General features: G+C 47.0%; 7 protein-coding genes across 7 annotated transcripts; 3 read left to right on the forward strand and 4 right to left on the reverse strand.

Moving 5' to 3' along the window:
• Positions 1–120: 120 nt before the first annotated feature.
• Positions 121–2207, reverse strand: F4817DRAFT_135218 (CoA-transferase family III). The gene is made up of 5 exons (XM_049297800.1): positions 1761–2207; positions 1657–1688; positions 1465–1591; positions 906–1410; positions 121–855 (listed from the first exon to the last, which is right to left on the reverse strand). The coding sequence occupies exons 1-5, from the start codon at positions 1920–1922 to the stop codon at positions 350–352; spliced, it is 1332 nt and encodes a 443-aa protein (XP_049163307.1). The 5' UTR covers positions 1923–2207; the 3' UTR covers positions 121–349.
• Positions 2208–3072: 865 nt separating this feature from the next.
• On the forward strand, positions 3073–4196 carry F4817DRAFT_135221 (uncharacterized protein). Its single transcript, XM_049297801.1, has one exon. The coding sequence runs from the start codon at positions 3419–3421 to the stop codon at positions 4016–4018; it is 600 nt and encodes a 199-aa protein (XP_049163308.1). The 5' UTR covers positions 3073–3418; the 3' UTR covers positions 4019–4196.
• Positions 4197–4760: 564 nt separating this feature from the next.
• On the forward strand, positions 4761–6424 carry F4817DRAFT_135266 (cyclin-like protein). The gene is made up of 2 exons (XM_049297803.1): positions 4761–4836; positions 4948–6424. Exon 2 carries the CDS (start codon positions 5085–5087, stop codon positions 6201–6203), a length of 1119 nt encoding a protein of 372 aa, XP_049163309.1. The 5' UTR covers positions 4761–4836; positions 4948–5084; the 3' UTR covers positions 6204–6424.
• Positions 6425–7100: 676 nt separating this feature from the next.
• On the forward strand, positions 7101–8616 carry F4817DRAFT_135274 (uncharacterized protein). Its single transcript, XM_049297804.1, has one exon. It carries the CDS (start codon positions 7387–7389, stop codon positions 8416–8418), a length of 1032 nt encoding a protein of 343 aa, XP_049163310.1. The 5' UTR covers positions 7101–7386; the 3' UTR covers positions 8419–8616.
• A 462-nt stretch (positions 8617–9078) lies between these two features.
• F4817DRAFT_135280 (uncharacterized protein) lies at positions 9079–10496 on the reverse strand. Its single transcript, XM_049297805.1, has 2 exons — positions 10198–10496; positions 9079–10033 (listed from the first exon to the last, which is right to left on the reverse strand). Exons 1-2 carry the CDS (start codon positions 10342–10344, stop codon positions 9149–9151), a joined length of 1032 nt encoding a protein of 343 aa, XP_049163311.1. The 5' UTR covers positions 10345–10496; the 3' UTR covers positions 9079–9148.
• Positions 10497–10649: 153 nt separating this feature from the next.
• Positions 10650–12232, reverse strand: F4817DRAFT_311837 (putative O-methylsterigmatocystin oxidoreductase; the record flags this gene model as incomplete). The annotated part of the gene is made up of 2 exons (XM_049300046.1): positions 10650–11990; positions 12053–12232. The coding sequence occupies 2 exons, from the start codon at positions 12230–12232 to the stop codon at positions 10650–10652; spliced, it is 1521 nt and encodes a 506-aa protein (XP_049163312.1).
• A 2623-nt stretch (positions 12233–14855) lies between these two features.
• On the reverse strand, positions 14856–16417 carry F4817DRAFT_365877 (uncharacterized protein; the record flags this gene model as incomplete). The annotated part of the gene is made up of 1 exon (XM_049306924.1): positions 14856–16417. Exon 1 carries the CDS (start codon positions 16248–16250, stop codon positions 14856–14858), a length of 1395 nt encoding a protein of 464 aa, XP_049163313.1. The 5' UTR covers positions 16251–16417.
• Between the last annotated feature and the right edge of the window lie 1111 nt (positions 16418–17528).

Raw genomic sequence — 17528 nt, forward strand, 5'->3', positions numbered from 1 at the left:
GTATGATTTCCCGGAAGCTCCTGCCAGAGTCATCACGGCTGTCAGCGTTGTCAGGCCACTTTAAGGTTAATCGATTGACTTTAGCCTTTTAATTATTATGCTTTAATACATGAACTGTTCCTATATGCTTTAAATCCATTATACGTATAGGTAGGTACTTCCTTTAAGACGAACATGAGTTCTTAGTCTTAAACCTCTTCCGTACCTATGTGTTCGGGATCTATGTCTTTAGCTACCGCGTACCTGAGACTTGACAGGGATATTTTGATTTAACTTGTATTTGTTACGGAAGGCTACCACTCGAACTCGTAAGAAATTCTTGGAGTTCTGTAGTAAGTATTGGCATATCCTATCTAATGGCCCCCTTTGCTCTCAATGCAACCACCTCGCCAGCTTCGAAACCAAGAATATCCTTGAGAACTTCGTCTGTATGTTGACCTAAAGTCGGCGGCGCGGTTCGGACCCTCGGCCTACTCTCGCTATATTTTACCGGCGTATTCACCAACTTGATCGGTCCACATTGCTCATGTTCTACCTCGACTACCATGTTTCGTGCTTTAGTGTGTTCGTGGTTCAACGCCCCCTGAACGTCGTTTACTGCTGCGTACGGCATTCCTTTGCCCTCAAAGATCTCCAACCATTCTTGTGTCGTCTTCTGGACGCTGATCTTCTCGATTTCGGCTTCGAGCTCCACGCGGTTTGCTACCCGCTGCGAATTGATGCTGTACTTTGGATCCGTCTTCCATTCCGGCCGGCCAAGACCATCGCACAGAATCCCGAATAACCTGTCATTTCCACCACCGAATAAGACATCGCCATCCTTAGTTTTGAATGACTTGTACGGGACTATCGATGCTAAGAAATTGTTAGCAAGAATTGCGGGATTCCTATAGCCCTAAGCTTACGATGAGCCGTGCCCCATCGGCCTGAGTCCTTTTTACCGCTGATGAGGCAACTGCTGGCAATGTTTGCAAGCGTCGCGGTCTGGCAGTCGCTTAGGGCGACGTCGATGTGCTGACCTCGACCGGTCTTTGCCCGGGAGAGCAGGGCAGCCATGATGCTATTGCTAGTGTAGAGTCCCGTTGTCAAGTCAGTGACCGCAACGCCAACCTTCACCGGTGGCCCATCTCGGTTACCGGTAATATGCATCAGCCCGAATTCCGCTTCGACCATGACGTCGTAACCGGCTCGCTGAGAGTAAGGCCCCGTCTGGCCATATCCCGTAATCGAGGCGTATATGAGGCCTGGATTAATTTTATGAAGCGTCTCAAAATCCATCCCATACTTCTTCAGCGTCCCCGGGAGATAGTTCTCTACGAGAATGTCACATTTTGCTGCCAGCTTGTGTAGGATCTCCACGCCTTCGGCATGTTGGAATGACAGGCCTAAAGATTTCTTGTTGCGATTGACCTAGATGTAAGTCAGTAAAGGCCATGCGTAGTAACATTTATTTATATAACATACACCCAAGAAATAGGCAGACTCTCCCGGGCCTTCTTCGTTGGACCCGTTTCGGTATTTGGCATAAGGCGGCCCCCAAGCCCGCGTGTCATCCCCGCGCGTAGGATGCTCAATCTTGATAACTTCTGCGCTTGCGTTCGATACAATATTAGCTTAACACAGTCCTACGTCATAAAAGTGATATGTAGTTTATACCCAAGGTCGCCCAGAATTTGTGTACAATATGGCTATGCAGACAGATAAGTGAGCAAGTGGCCGTGCACATTGCCGAGGTTGGGGGCAGATCCTTCACTACATACGCCGGCCAGGACCCTAGTCATATCCAGAACACGATAACCCGCCAAAGGGAGAGAGGATTGCTCGTCATTTACAGCAGAATACCGTCGTATTAAGTCAACCGAATACCGATTTCTAAGAAACGTTGTGCCGCGGCTGGCGCGAGCTACCGTGCGACTGAACATGATGGCTGATTTGGTGGCTATTAATTCTTGAGACACAGAATGTCTGTATTAGCCGAGACCTCTCGGGGCGGACAGACAAAATAATACAGGGCAGATCGACATTTACTGAAGGAATCAATCTGCATCGGAATAATTGGTATACAAGCCGTTCGGATCCCGCAGTCGGCGTTGACAAGTTGGAACTTTGAAAACAGCGAGAAACGGCCGCTATTCCCGATTAATTGAAGTTCTACCCCACAATCCAACAATAAATGGTCTCCTTTATTATTTGACCATGACGATTTGCTGACTACGATTCCTAGGAACAACAAGCTGAGCTTCCTTCACCATGAACAACGTCGGCCGTTACTTGGAAAGGATTCGACGCTCGCTACGACCGACTTTTTGTCAGAACTCTCGATCCTCTTTACAAGAACCCCTGCAATATAGGAATGGGCGGTGCAATGATGATTGGGAGTAGCTGTCGTGCAACGCAAAGCACTTTATCTAGAGTTAACCTACCAAAATAACGGCATTGGCACTATTGGCGTATCATTCGCCAAATCAAGCCTCAAATGACTATAATTTATATTACCTCATGTACCTAAGGCAGCCGGTCGAGTAGCCAACGGCAAGATCCTGGGATAATGGTTGTTGGCCTAGGTAACTCGACAGCCTGACAAGTAAAGACATTACGATACTACAATGCCTCGATGTGGTGACATGCGCCGCGCGAGTGGCAATATCTACCATGAAGGACACCTTACGCAGGCTACGCATCAGCCTAATAGAAATTGCCTCGCCTACCATCGTCGCCATTAGCATTCGGATATGCCTACATCACCGTTTGGCCTTATTATACATCTTCATGTATTGATAAGCCTAGTCGAAGGACCATGTATCCCTTAAGGGACGAATATGTTGGCCCAATCAGCAGAGTTGCTCAGCCTCGACTGCCTACGACTGAAATGCGACTGAAATGCGACTGAAATGCGACTGAAATGCGACCGATACTACCCAAAGGCTCTCAGTAGCTAGGCGGGCGCTAAGTATCACCAGAATAGGTCTACGATCGGCGCATTCCCTACGAACATATACTTGCATAGAGGAGCCTGCTGCTCATCCTACCTAGGTTAGGTATGTTAGGTACTCACTATCGACCGCGTTTTGCAACCAAGTTAGTGTCTCAAGGCATACAATTGTCACCGAGGGCAACGTTTGCATTGCCTCACTCGTACTACAGGGATCCCGAGATACCCCGTCGTCCCGTACGGGTGGGCGGCGCACAGCATGCAGCGTGTAACCGTATGCAGATGTCAATTATCACTTGATTGGCCCAATAATAGAATCTGTCTAGGTTCCCGTCCCTCCAATTCGGCTCTTCTCGTATTCCAGAGGGACAGTAAAAAAGAACGCCTTCCCGTCATTCCCACACCTCACCGCTCGCAACTCAATTTTTATTTCCTTGCCACGAACCCATGATAGTCATCTCAAACCGCTTTCCTGGCTAAACCAACATGGCACCACCGTTATATCGGCGCGAGGAGAATGACGCATTCGATGCGCACACATCAGCTACACCAGAAACTAGAGACACCAGCAACTCAATGGCGCCTTGGTTAATAGCTGTAATCGTCATCGGAGTGCTCGTTGTAACATCGCTGATCGTATTTCTGACATTACACCTAACAAGAAAACGGCAACGAATCCCCCAAAAGGATCAGGCAGACCCGCTGGGCAAAGACTTTAAGAAACGGAAGATGAGGTCGACGGACAGGCAAGCAGTGGAGGAGATTGAGCGGGTTACGATGATCCGGAAGTCCCTAGCGAGCCGAACCTCGTCGCGGAACTCTCAGGTGTGGGGGTCTACAGAATATCAATTCCAAGAGCTGGACCAGGAAGACCGAGAGCCCGTCGCCCCGAGAGAACAGACAGAGCAAAGAGAAAATTGGAAGGAATTCGAGGCAGGTCAGATACTGGTTCCTGGTGTTCAAGACACGCAGATGGGAATCCACCCGGCTCTTCTACCGCAACCTCAATTAGCCGTTCCGCCACCGTCTCGAACCCCTTCTCCGAGTCGGGGACCGCAACCACCTCGATTAATCATCCCTTCATAACGAGAGAACGAATTTATTAGGTTATATATTTCCTACGCCGCTTTGACGCATTTTTTATTTATAGATGGATCTTGGAAGGTTTAACGGCGCATAGTAAATAATACCCTCGGAGACATCGCATAGGCGTTTTAGGGGCGAGCATTGATGGGTACTGTCAATGTCTAAGGTATCTATTCATATATTTCGTATTGAACCATGGCTATCTATAACGAGGGGTATTGGTGTTGAGTTGAAACGGCCGTGCTTCTAGCTTACCTATATTTATTCCCGTCATGTTATCAAGCATGGATTTCTTTATTACAGTACAGCCAATTTTACGGCGGCGATTGCGGGCGATTCTACCGCTTTTAGAACTGTTTACCCCTTAGAAATGTGATTAGTCTGTAGCATTTTGCGTATATGATATTCTAATGTGACTTTTCTACACCTACTCATACTAGTTACAAGGGAGAGATGAGGCTTGGAATATGGTGAATGGCATGGAATAAGGATGTGCTCGGCCACTTCTCTATTGATAGAAAACACAGACATTCGTTTAAAATTCACCAAAGATCAAGTTACTCACAACTAGACTATGGCTAGGTAGTGGTGAATCTTTAGGCACCTAATAATAAGTTTGTTGAATATGTCTGTGTTGTTGAAGTCAAACAATAGCATCAGAAATTGGGGTTAGTTACTACAAAGGTCTACAAACCATCAAAGAGATCGTACTTTGTGGTTTTCGTATAATTTAGGTATAAAAGGAAACAATCGCCCTTCAAATTTTCTTAGTTATTCGAGATAAAAGTGCTTTCTTACGCCTGCTTACAGAACTCGAGGTACGTACTGCCGCTTTCATACCTGCACTGAGTGATTACATAAGGTACATGCAGATGACCCACTATTTATGCAACCCACGCTGACATTGATAACTGGGGAATATTCTACAGGCATTTGCATTTGCATCGCGTCTTCTTTCTCTCACCTTCTTCACCTTTGTGTCGGAGGTCGCTTTCATTTTTTCATCTCAAACCTCAACAACAATAACGACGCCGCACTCGAATCAATCCATCGCTATCCCGTCATAATGGCGACCGTGGTGCCCCGCCTGGAGCCCAACTTTTCCGCTCCCGTACAAACCCTCCCCAACCAGAGTCAGACTGTCAGTCAAAATCCGAGCCAAAACGAAAGCGATGGGGGATACAAGCAGAACTTAAATCAGCGACTTCTCTGTCCCGATTGCAATGAAGATCCTCCTAATCTCGTCGAAGAGTTCTCCTCTGGAGACATGGTTTGCGGCTCCTGCGGTTTAGTCCTTGGTGATCGCATCATTGACACACGATCCGAGTGGCGTACCTTTGCCAACGACGATCAAGGCAACGATGACCCTTCTCGTGTCGGTGACGCTGCGAATCCTCTCCTGAACGGCTCCCAGCTCGAGACCAACATCGGGTTCGGTGAAGGAATGCGCGCGCGAGAGCTGCATCGCGCTCAGAGCCGAATTACCAACGACAAAGCCACAAAGACGCTCTTAACCGCCTACCGCGATATTACGCAGTTTTGCGATGCTATTCACATTCCAAAAACCATCCAGGATTCTGCGAAGCATATATTTAAGATGACCGAGGACAAGAAGTTGTTCAAGGGGAAACCCCAGGAGGCAGTCGTAGCTGGCTGTATCTTCATAGCATGTCGGCAGGCTAAGGCGCCTCGGACGTTCCGTGAGATTTACTCTCTCACCAGAGTTTCGAAAAAGGAGATCGGCAGGACGTTCAAGGTACTTGAGAAGATGTTGCAGAACAGCCGTGATGAAAACGTCACCGGCTCGTTCCTTATGGTCGAGAACTACGAGGCTACCGGTACGACCGGCGCGGCCGAGCTCTGTGCTCGATATTGCAACAATCTCCAGTTTAAGAATCCCCATCTTATGGAAAAGATATCCAAGGTTTTGGCCGAGAAGAGTTCGTCCCTCAAAGATCTGGCTGGCCGATCTCCTCTGTCGATCGCTGCCGCATCTATCTATATGGCATCCCATCTTATGGGCGACGCGAAAACATCTAGAGACATTGCCGCCGTGGCTGGTGTTAGTGATGGTACTATTAGGACGGCTTATCGCCATATGTATCCGTCTCGCAAGGAATTGATCGAACAGGATTGGCTTCACCCGAAAGGTGCTGGACGTATAGAAAACCTTCCTTCGAATTAGGGACGTGGAAAGGCTTACTATACCTCATTAGCGAATTAAATTTGCTACTGCCGACTAGATGGTTATAGAAATCTCGAGGGATCGAGTTCATTCGAAGGACGTGAGAACCTTTGCCACTTGGCAGGTCTGGTTTATGAAATTCCCAGACCCGTTCAGCACGCGCTGTCTTCATTGTCTTGACCGACATGCTGGTCGGTTTATACCGGATTTCTCGATTTTTGAGTCGGGTAATATTCCGTACGCAGAAGAGGGAAACATACTCGCCGTTTGGGTGATTTCCATAGGCCGGTACTAGTTTCTTTGACTTTCCTTGTACGCCGTTTTGCTCTTGAGATACAGAGCTCGCGCGTTTATACTTCTGCAAGCAGGTGTAAGGCCGGTTTGTAGTCTTTTCGATGGTTGATCGACGAGGGTTGCGATGCGAAATTAATTATGGTCGGCGATGATTTTATGGCGAAGAGGCATGGCGTGGATGGCGCGGATGGCTCGAATGGCAGCAGAAGGTACATTGACATTATGGATAGTGCTAGGTTGGCCTTTTACGATTCTTAGATTTAGGGATCGTAGATACAATCGAGAGCATTCCGTAGTACTAGTTACTGGATTCTAGCTCGTACTACGTCCAAAGAGAAGTCTAACAAGTTTTCAGCTTGATATAAACTATACGGGATGTGGTACGTAAGGTGAGACCTATTTTCCAGCGATGAGATACCCAATTCCCTTTTCTCCTATTTTAAGATCCAATAACTAATATCGTCATCTCACGGACTGGATATCTTGAACGCAAGAAACAAAAAAATATAATGCTTGAATAGAAATATCATATATACGTGCTTGCCCCTATCCCCATACAATCCATATACCTTACATATCAAAAGTCCCAAGGTGCCTTTGCGTGTAACCAACTGCCCCAGTGAGGTACTTAGCTTATATAGGTGAGTACATGTATTGACTTGAACCCGAGGATGCGGGTAGCGTGAAACTAGTAGAAGCTACTCGGTTGACAATGGCCCGGCATATGGAGAAAGCACGACATCGATAAATACCTAATAGGCTCTCCCCGGGACGCACCCCGCATGCCCCGTCCCCGCCGTTACACGGCTTATTAAATGTGCGGTCGTTAAGACTTTCCATAACTTCGTTTTCTTTATTACGTAGCTATTTTTATTTACTTTCTCTCTGTATGCTAAAAATCCTGACTACTAGACTTGCTACTCTCATTCGTATATACTCTTCCCAGCTTAGAAGATACATCGTCCCCTCCAACAACACCATGAAGCTCCTCTACCCCACATCTCTCAAACTCGACATCAAGAGTCTCGAGGGCTTCTCTACTTCCCTGCATCCTTACGATGTCAAAGCCCCAATTCCAGATGACCTTGCCGACGCCGAGATCCTCGTTACTTGGACAAACAGCGCCGAGAACCTATCCGACGCAGCACGTCGCTTGAAGAACCTGCGCTGGATCCAGTCCCTCGCTGCGGGTCCTAACGATGTTCTAGCTGCTGGATTTCCCTCAAACGTCCTCGTGACGACGGGCTCTGGCCTGCACGATCGCACCGTCGCTGAACATACCCTGGGTCTACTCCTCACGGCCGCCCGCCGCTTCGACCAAATGCGCGAATACCAACTACGACGCGAGTGGCCGCAACACCTAGGCGGTCCGCAGCCCGACCGCCCAAAGGACCGCTTCACTACCCTGCGCGACGCAAACATTCTCATCTGGGGCTACGGCAACATCGCCAAAACCCTGGCCCCGCACCTGACGGCATGGGGCGCAACGGTACGCGGTATAGCTAGGTCGGCGGGTGTCAGAGACGGCGTGGAGGTGTACGCGGAGGACAAGGTGCCGGAACTCCTACCGCAGACCGACGCGCTGGTGATGATTCTGCCCGGCTCGGATAGCACGCGGGACGTGCTGAACAAGGAGCGGTTGGCGCTACTGCCGGCGCACGCGTGGGTGGTTAATGTCGGCCGGGGCACGAGTATAGACGAAGACGCGCTGGCGGACGCGCTGGAGCAGGGCAAGATTGGCGGCGCGGCGCTAGACGTGTTCAAGACGGAGCCGTTGCCTAAGGAGTCGAGGCTGTGGGGCGCGCCGAATTTGCTGGTTAGCCCGCATGCGGCGGGTGGGAGGCCGCAGGACGCGGAGCAGCTTATTGCGTATAACCTTCGGAGGTTTTTGGCGGGGCAGGAGTTGAGGAATTTGGTGTAGCAATTACGGAGTAAACTGTGAGGGGGAGGGGGGGAATAGGGGCTGGGCTGGGCATGGAGAGAGAGACTCCCTTGGCTTGCAGGCTGTGCGAGGGGGATGGGGGTATTCCCCAACGATAGAAATGAAAAGAGCTAATAAATACTATGGTGATGTTAGTGTTTAAACTAGAATCTAAGATAATGGCAATCTTATAATATGTTAGATGTCCCTTTCCTCGGCCTACCCCTATTTTAATAGGAGAGTTATGGACTCTTTCACGTACATTATTTTCTTTCTGCTGTGTCCCTATTATAAACAGAATCCAACCCTAAAATCACAGATACCCATGGAGTGAATCCCTAGGAGGGGACCCCATCAGTTGCTTAGATGTAAAATATACTATCCTTCATCCTCAAATGGAGAAGACTCCCAAAAGGTCACTGGTCATTCAATGCCAAGCCAGCAGCTTGAGTTTGAAAAACTGCGGCGTTAGTGGTACCAACAGCAACGTATCAACGAGCACGGTCGCAGGCAATATCCGCATCATAAGCTGGCGTATATATACTAACGGGACTAGTCGACCGTCCGAATATGAAGCATATGGGGAATGAGTAAAAGTCTCTAACATGTTGGCCGCATTTCCTTCTTGAACCTTATCCCTGAATATCTCGTCGTGGACGACAAAGTAATGAGCTAGACAGGCGGTGCATCTGATTGTTAGAAGGTACGTATAGCAACACCCCTAATAGCTCTATCCGGGATATCGCTCGTTAGGATCCGCGTCTTTAGTATATAATCTCCATACAGCTACGCGACCGTTAGTCCGGGCTGCGGCGAAGACTTTACTACTTTCTGATATTCCACACGATACCACCTTGCCCTTCTTACTGGCGCCCTGCTCAGTCGAGAAGAGCGGCCAGAGCATGCTGTCGCTCCCTCTCAAATGACCCTCGGGCGTTAGAGAGACACTGAACACGGTGCTGGGCGCAACGCAAGTTAGCGCGTAGTTTGGATATTCTCTAGCATATAGCGTGTTGTCGGGCCCGTCGTATTTATAACCCCACGACATTAACATCCAGGAGTCTTGGCCCGAAGTCGTTTCCTTTTTCAGAGTAGCCATCACGATATTCTGTTCACTTAAGCCAATACTCGTTGGGACCCATCCTTGCCCTAGGTCTATGCCAACCCCCTTATTCTGCGAGACCTTGTAGAAATCATTGTCCAACCCCCAAACGAAGAATCGACCTTCGGAATCGATTGTTGCAGCATATTTATTGTCCTGAGAGAGTGCGACCTTTTCAAACGGGGTTTGGATTTCAACATTGGACATAAGAACTCTAAGCCTCTGAAACTTATGTGCATCCCATAGCTCCACGGTAGTCCCCGTCGTGAGCGCGAATACCTTGCTATCTCTTGAAACTTTGACGTCGTTCGCCACTGGAAGAACATACTCTGACAATTTTAATATTGTGCCATCTTTAGGAATACTATAATATTCAGCAGGATGGGCGAGACCAAAAGCTATTATGAGTCCTCCATTTGCGTCTAGTGTAGCAGCCCTGATACGATGATTTGAGCTAGGATTATCTTGACCGAATTCGAGCTTTCGAGGCAAAGAAGTAGCAGTAAGATCCCACTACAGTAATAGTAGAGTCAGTAAATACTTATATTTCTTAATAAGTGAATAAGATGGAACTTTAAATCTATAGATTGAGCATTACTTATGGACGATGCTACCTACTTCCCATGGGCAGATCCAAATCCATAGACCGGCCGGGGACTTCTCTGGAGAGAACTTACCAATATACCACCCTGATCTTCATGTAAAGTAAAAAGGAACTTATCGTCTAGGGAGAAGGCAAAAATATCTGCCGGCTTCTTTACGCCTAGTTCGCTTGGGAGAGAGAGATTCCAGAGGAGCGTTGGTGCGAAATGTGGATAACCCATTCTCTAAAAGTGAGGTAGTTGATAAGAATTAATTTTCATTCGTGATCTTTACCAAGCTATCCTAAATCTAAGTGGGAGAGGGAGTCCCCCACGTCGGATTAAGAAGTACCTAGGAGGTACATATTATAGCTATAGTGCGGGGGGCATCTTCATCTCTGCTTACACGACAAGAACACTTAAAATAATAAAATAGAAAATAAAATAACTACATTGAGAATATGTTACAATTTTCGTTTGCTAGGTACACATTATGCCAGTTATTAAGTTAAGGTCAATCGATCGATCAACAGCCCATAATTATGCCATTAATATGTCACAACGCTATCGACATCAACGTTGTTACCCCTGAGCACATATCCTTCCTTCATAGCTTGCTGCCACTGGTCCTGGACAAGCTTCGATCTACGTTCGGCACGCGGCACGAACCGAGCCTCGAAAGGTTTCGGCCCGCGGAAACTCGTGTTCTCCCAGGCGTCGTCGCTCAGGTCCATTTTGGCCTCAACGCCGTCGACTACGGGCGGGCGGATTTCGAACGCCCATAGAATGTTTGACAGCGCGATGTTAAGAGAATTCTCGGCGAGGCGGGAGCCGGGGCAGATGCGCCGTCCTACGCCGAAGGTGAAGTGGTCTCGTTTGTACGGGTCGCTTTGGTTGGCGTAGTCAGCGCTGTATTTGGGGTGACCGAGGTAACGCTCGGGGCGGAACGTGAACGGGTCTTCGTAACGAGATGGATCGTAGTGGATGGTGCTCGTGTTGGCTAGCAGTATAGTGCCTTTGGGAATAACATAGTCCTTGTAAGTAACGTCGGCATCAGCGTAATGCTTGATTCCCCAGAAAGGGGTAGGGTGCATGCGTAGAACCTCCTTAACACAGGCGCGGATGTAAGGGAGGTTCTTTATGTCATCGAAGATAGGGGTGCGATCAGGTCCTACGACGCGCATAAGTTCGTCGTGGGCGGTTTTTTGGACGTCGGGGCTTGCTGCGAGGTGTAATAGCAAGCTCAACAGCGTAACTGATGTTGTTGTTGATCCAGCCTCTACGTTACCGCCAGCAACCCAAGCCGCATCTTCGTCTGTGAGCCCCTGTTTCCGCCACGAGTCGTCGTTCTCCATCATCTCGCGTGCGTGACACACCGGTGCTTTTCCAGCAGTGACCTGCTCTTGTAATCTTCGCCAGAGTATCATCTTAGCATCAAGTAGCGGCTTTGCGTAGCCCTCTGCCCGCTTTCTCCCCGGTTGCAGCCACGTAGGAAGTTGTGCCAAGATGGGCAGCTCGTCAACGATGAATACACCCGCATGGGTTATTTTGCCAAGAATGCGGGCGCTCTCCAAAGCATGATGTACATCCTCATCATCCCACGTCTTTACGCGTAAGCCGTAAGTACTAGTCAGCATGATGCTAAAGGCGAAGCGGCGTACGTGCATGAGAAAGTCGTTCTGATCCGTTGCCAAGTCGAAGAGTAGCTGCTTGGCCTCATACTCCTGAGATGGGATAAACGTGGCTGTCATTGTACTTGAGAGAAGTTGGTGTGAGATGGTACGAAAGGCGCGCCACTTGCTTCCGTACGGCAAGGTAAACATCCGCATCCCACCGGCGACTACATCATGTCCAATAGGAGCAGGCATTTTAGACGAAGTACTTGAGGACTAAGGAGATAAGTGTTAGTATTTTTCAGTATATAACGTTCTGTGTTCTTTCAATTTATTACCTGTTTAATCAGGATTTCGTGTATCGCTTCTGGGCTGTTGATGATCACCCAATTATACCAGCCAACCTTCAACTTGAAAACATCGCCATACGTAGCGGCCCATTCTCGAAAGCGGATATGCGCCTTTGGAGGTAAGCTGGTGCCGATTCCAATTAACGGATTTCCTCTGGGTCCAGGCATTTTTTCTAGACGCCTATCCCGACGAAGCCATGCCACCGAACATACCACGGCGACAAGGCCCGCCAAGAAAAGAAGCTTATGAGTGTGATATAAGGTAAGGATGTTGGTCATGGTGACCGTTGGGTCCCTTGGATATACAATTGTCGAACTCATGTTTGAATCACAATAACTAACTGGATATGAAGGATGAATGAAGGATGGAAACTAAATACGGATTACTCGAAGGCTATTTACATTGAATCGATATACTAAAGAGAGCCGGTAGGTCGGAACTCACAGCCGCCTTCATATGTCATATACTTTATGATGCTAGCCTCGCGAGAATTATCTCCTAAGGTGCGAATAGAGCAGTTTCCTGTATTATTTCCAAAGGGTAAGTCTTTGTTACGTTCTAATTGGATGTATTCCGTGGAGAAGAATAGTAAAAGACATTACAATTTGCTCGGAGCTTAGGAGATAAGCTCTGTTCAAGAACTTGAAAACGATTCAAAGGCTGACCAAATCGTGTCTTGTCTCGCTTTCTCATTGGTTCGATATAAGTCTTATAACAATTAAACTCCGTCTCGGTGCCCGAGGCGGGGAGCGAACGCGGCTAAAGATTCTCCGTGTATCCGGCTTCACCTCGGTGTGGCTTAAAGCCAAGGTTGAATGTATGGCTTATAATAAATTGATAAAATACAAAAGACGGTCGACGACTTCACCGAGCTGAACTAAGAGCTGCAGGACTTGAACGAATCTATATTCGCCCGACGCCCGACGCGGTCTAAGCACAACGGTCTCGCCATACAACTACCTAATAGCAAGGCATGATATTATATCTAAGTCTTAGGTACCTATCACCCTCACAATATTCTGATCAGATATCTAAGAGCCTTAGCTAATTACGAAATTTCTATTGGCGGAGGTACGGTGAATTGCCTACTATGGGCCGGATAAAGAGACAGGGAGACGCCTGCTTCATAGGTCAGTCACCCCTTTCCCGTGTGCTACGCGTATAGGGCTGAGTTATTTTATGTCATCATAGAAGACTGCGCTAATTATGCTTACTACAAGATCTATTCTGTATTATTGATTTACGTGCATCTCATGTCTTTGTTTAGCTAGGTACCTAGTTTTGCTTCGTTCCCTATACGTCACCAAAATGTCCAACCACTCTGATTTATTGACTATTTCGAACGTAAGGAAGAATTGCTGCGTAGAGTTTCTCACCGTTTAAAGTCCCCCCTGTAAATTCAATAGGCTAGGTATAAAGGGGTTAATGTCAACTAATTGAATAAAAATTAACCTTGAGAAGAATATTACAGGGACATTCGTCGTATCTACACATCATATCCTAAATATTGCATATAAAATTCATCTTTGACGTGTAGCTAATTCTGTGTCCTACTCCCGTGATCATCATCTGATGTGGGTGTAGTTGCCTCTTATTATTAATTGCAGATCTACAGTCGTATGAAGGATGGAAGTTAATAACTGGTAAAGATAGACGAAAATAAAACCAACTCATTATTTCGTGGAGCACGCAATCCTTCTAGGAAGATATGTGTATCATAAGAGGTAAGCACATACTTTAGGATCATTTTTCAGCCAAGTACCCGACGTAGCCTATATCTATCTCGCTCTTTGAGAAATTCTCTTGCTTCGTATTGCGTGAACGCACTTAGGCGACATCTGGCACCGCCGTTAAGGAATAGTCATACCCGAGTTTGGCGTACATCATAATGCGCGTCGAAGCAAGAATTCGGGAGCGAGTTTTATTTAACTCCGCCAAGGCAGCGAGTATCCGGGCATCAAAAGCAAAACTCTATTGGCTTAAAAGAATATTCTCAATGTCATCATGCGGTTTGCTGACCCGAGATGGCTTACAACGGTATATGCAGAAAATTCAGCCACCACGCGTTACGCCAACGGACACTAAAATCAAGCATTAGGTAGGTATCTTCGAAGGAATAAATGAAGGAACGGGCGCGCACTACTGCAGGTGATAAATGCTTCAAATTCCAGCCGCAATGGAAAAGGAAATATGATACGATTCCCCCTTTCTCGGACCGTACGAGTTTGTGCGGCGGAATTAACGGTTAACGCTTGGACCATATCACTTTACGTACCTAAACTATACGGATTTGCCTACAAAAGCGTATTCACCTAGGTCTAGAACTTCAGTGCTTACCTTACGAGTCATGTCTTATGGCGTCAAGCCGTGACAGATCTGAGGTAGGACTTAGATCTAACTAGCTTACTCCCACTTGCCACCTGTCAGATTCTAAATGAGAGATGCTAGAATTTAGAATGGTAAAGTAGAACTAGATACTGAGTTAGGAACTAGGGTTGTTATTCCAAGTATAGTCGTTTCGTAAAGTTAAGAAACTGACGAAAGACCAAATAAGTTGAAGAATTGCTCTATGATGTCAAAGTTGCTGGAAAGGTACACCGAGTCAATTATTACAGTAATATACCTGAGGTAATTATGCATTAACTAAGACGATCGAATAGTGAAAGGATCGTGGCTTCGGAGAATTAATTGTCTTGGAAATAAAAAAATTCCTTCAAGACAATTTCGGTAAATAGTAAACTTTGTAAACTCATAATTGATTGATATGATCTATAGTACATTAGAATTTATCTAGATGCTGATATCTCTCAATCTTACTCGCATCATATTGACTATTCTCAAGTGCTCTTTTCCTAACCATGAACCCAAGCTTTTATACAGATCATCTACGTTCCCCGATGTGGATTCGTCAATACAGTTAGAACTCCGGGATGCAAATATGTCAATAAGATATCCAACCCTTTTCATCTCGCCTAATAACAACTGAATTCTTAATGCGGCCTGCACCAGATGGTCATCAATGCTGAAACAGCCCATAGTCATCTGCGTAGGAGCAAGATCTGTTGTTGCGTTTCGCGTGCCTGATGGTGTGCTTGAACCGCTGACACTTGTATTCGCAGTGCTAGCTCCTATGCTCGGCCAAGACGATGGTGACCTGCATATCGACCCGGCGGAGGAGCAAGAAGGTGACATACCATTTCGTATTGTCGCATTTGGTATAGGACTCAGTGAGGATGTCTTGGAGCATCCGGCCTCACGGCTGTACCAAAGTAGAATCCGTCCGATAATCGAGGCATAAAGAAATGTGAGATGAGAGTAGTTGGCACAAGAACATCTTAACAAACGACCGAGCCGCTCGGTAGCTTCGCGGTTAAGGTGCAATATAAAATCCAGTGGAACGCAATTTATAGAGGCAGCTGTCGTGCCTGGTGGTGGTGTAGTTCTGGAGTGGGCTTTGCTGATATTCAGGGAAGATAAACTATTCATAATTTCGTACGCTTCCCGGGAACAGTCGTGATGCTTGGTGTTGTCATGCTGCATAAAGGGGCTGTCTAGATATATTCTGTCATCCGCTGGGGTATGAGCCCCTGTTGTCTGTCCTGTTGAAGCCGGGGAGTTTTCAAGCTCTGGCCATCCCAATGCAGGGAATGGCTCAGTCTCTAGATTGGTGGATGTGAGTTCATCCCCAATGATGTTCGTCAAAACCCATTCATTCGTATCCAAAGATGAGAAATTTGTGAGTGATGGCCCTAATTGGTCGTTATGGAATTCATCCAGCACGTTAACACTAGTCATAGCATTGTTGGAATATTCCTCGACCGTCCCCCAAGGTGAGTGTATATCATTGATACTCGAACTCGAATTGGTCCTCGGTAAGATAGTGTCACTAATGGAACTACCCGCACGACGGCTGTAACTACTGTCGTCGGATCTACCCTCCTTTCCGTTGCTGTGGTAATCTCCTTTTGTGCGAGATCCGCCTAGCATGGCTGGAATCTGTAGCCTTTCTCTTGGTGGTTTGCCCATTTTCCGCGAGACCCCATAGACACAAGCAATGCCAAGAGACACGCATCGTCCACATTCAGGCTGGCCTCGATCGCATTTGAGCTTTGCAGAGCCACACCCATCGCAGCTGGATCGTAGCTTGGGCTGCCGGGACGTTCGTGGGGGGTTATTAATCATCATTAGTAAATGAGTGAACGTGAGCTTCCACGTTTCAATGTCTGAGAAGGATGGGTATTATCAAAAGAAATTTGTCAAAAATTTGTCAAAGACTCAAAGTAGAACTCAAAGAGGTAGACTCGTTCACTAGATTTCAAGCCATTCCAAACCTGCATGCTTGTAAACCCCCGTTCATGCGAGAGGGACTTCTGTTAGATAAAAAGCGATAAAGCCAACTCGGAGTCATTTTGTTTTTTTTTCCCCCAGGCCAACAGCCTCACATGGTGGCGCTACTGATAGTTACACGAAATAGGCCTTCTTACGGTTCCTTCAGACTATTTCTATGCATTGGTCAGCTTACCGCTTACTTCCGCCATTTTACCGCTCTCCTGAACGCCTCATGGTGCATCATATTACTGCATGATACGGATTGGTGAATGTTCGAGGAACGCCTTATCGTGGCACCCTTACACGACAGCATGCGCTTACAACATACGTCTCCCCTTGGAATGGAAAAACGGACGTTCCGAATAATATACCAACTGGAAGGACAAACTTTTCAAATTACAGTAGCAATTTTGATATGCTATAACTGAATATAATTTGAATTGTTGGCCTACGTATAAAAGTGAATGTTGTCTTTGTATTAGAATATACAGAGACGAGTTTCCTTTTGACGTTTCAACCGCACAATTCTGTACCTTTTCCATATACCTACCTCTCACATAGATACCTCCTACGTTACCTAGGAAAGTTGAGGCTCAGCAACAAAGTAACCATGTCACAGATTGCACGTGCTTCCCGCCTTACCGGTAAAGACAATTCCTTGTCTGACCGGTTCATACGTTCCAAAAGGGGTCAGCATAAGCTCGTTTCAGCTTATTGGACTGGAGAATGTTAGTGCTACGATTGGCCGGCAGTGCAAAGGAATAGAATCGTTAACATATCACGGCAAGGGTGAAACAACATCTAACAACCCTATCTATCTGATAAAACTTCCCGAGATCTCTTGAATAAGCCCCGACGATTACTCTTAGCTCTCCCGCAGGATTCCCGGCTCCGAGATGGGTCGAGATACTCAATCCTGAGTGAAAACTTGTGGCTGCTTATGTCACATATCAACAACTCGAGCATGCCCGAGCACAGTCACTGCTACCTTGGCAAGGCAAGAGAAGCTGAGGAGATAAGGCTTAACGGGTCTCGACTGGAGAAGTTATGATCAGCGTCATAGCGTGGTTATGTTAATAGCATCAAAGAGAGACATTGTAGATATTTAAATAAATATATATGATAGACCTCGGA

The sequence above is a fragment of the Daldinia loculata genome, assembly GCF_022478755.1.
Source record: "Daldinia loculata strain CBS 113971 unplaced genomic scaffold F4817scaffold_3, whole genome shotgun sequence".
Lineage (NCBI taxonomy): Eukaryota > Fungi > Ascomycota > Sordariomycetes > Xylariales > Hypoxylaceae > Daldinia > Daldinia loculata.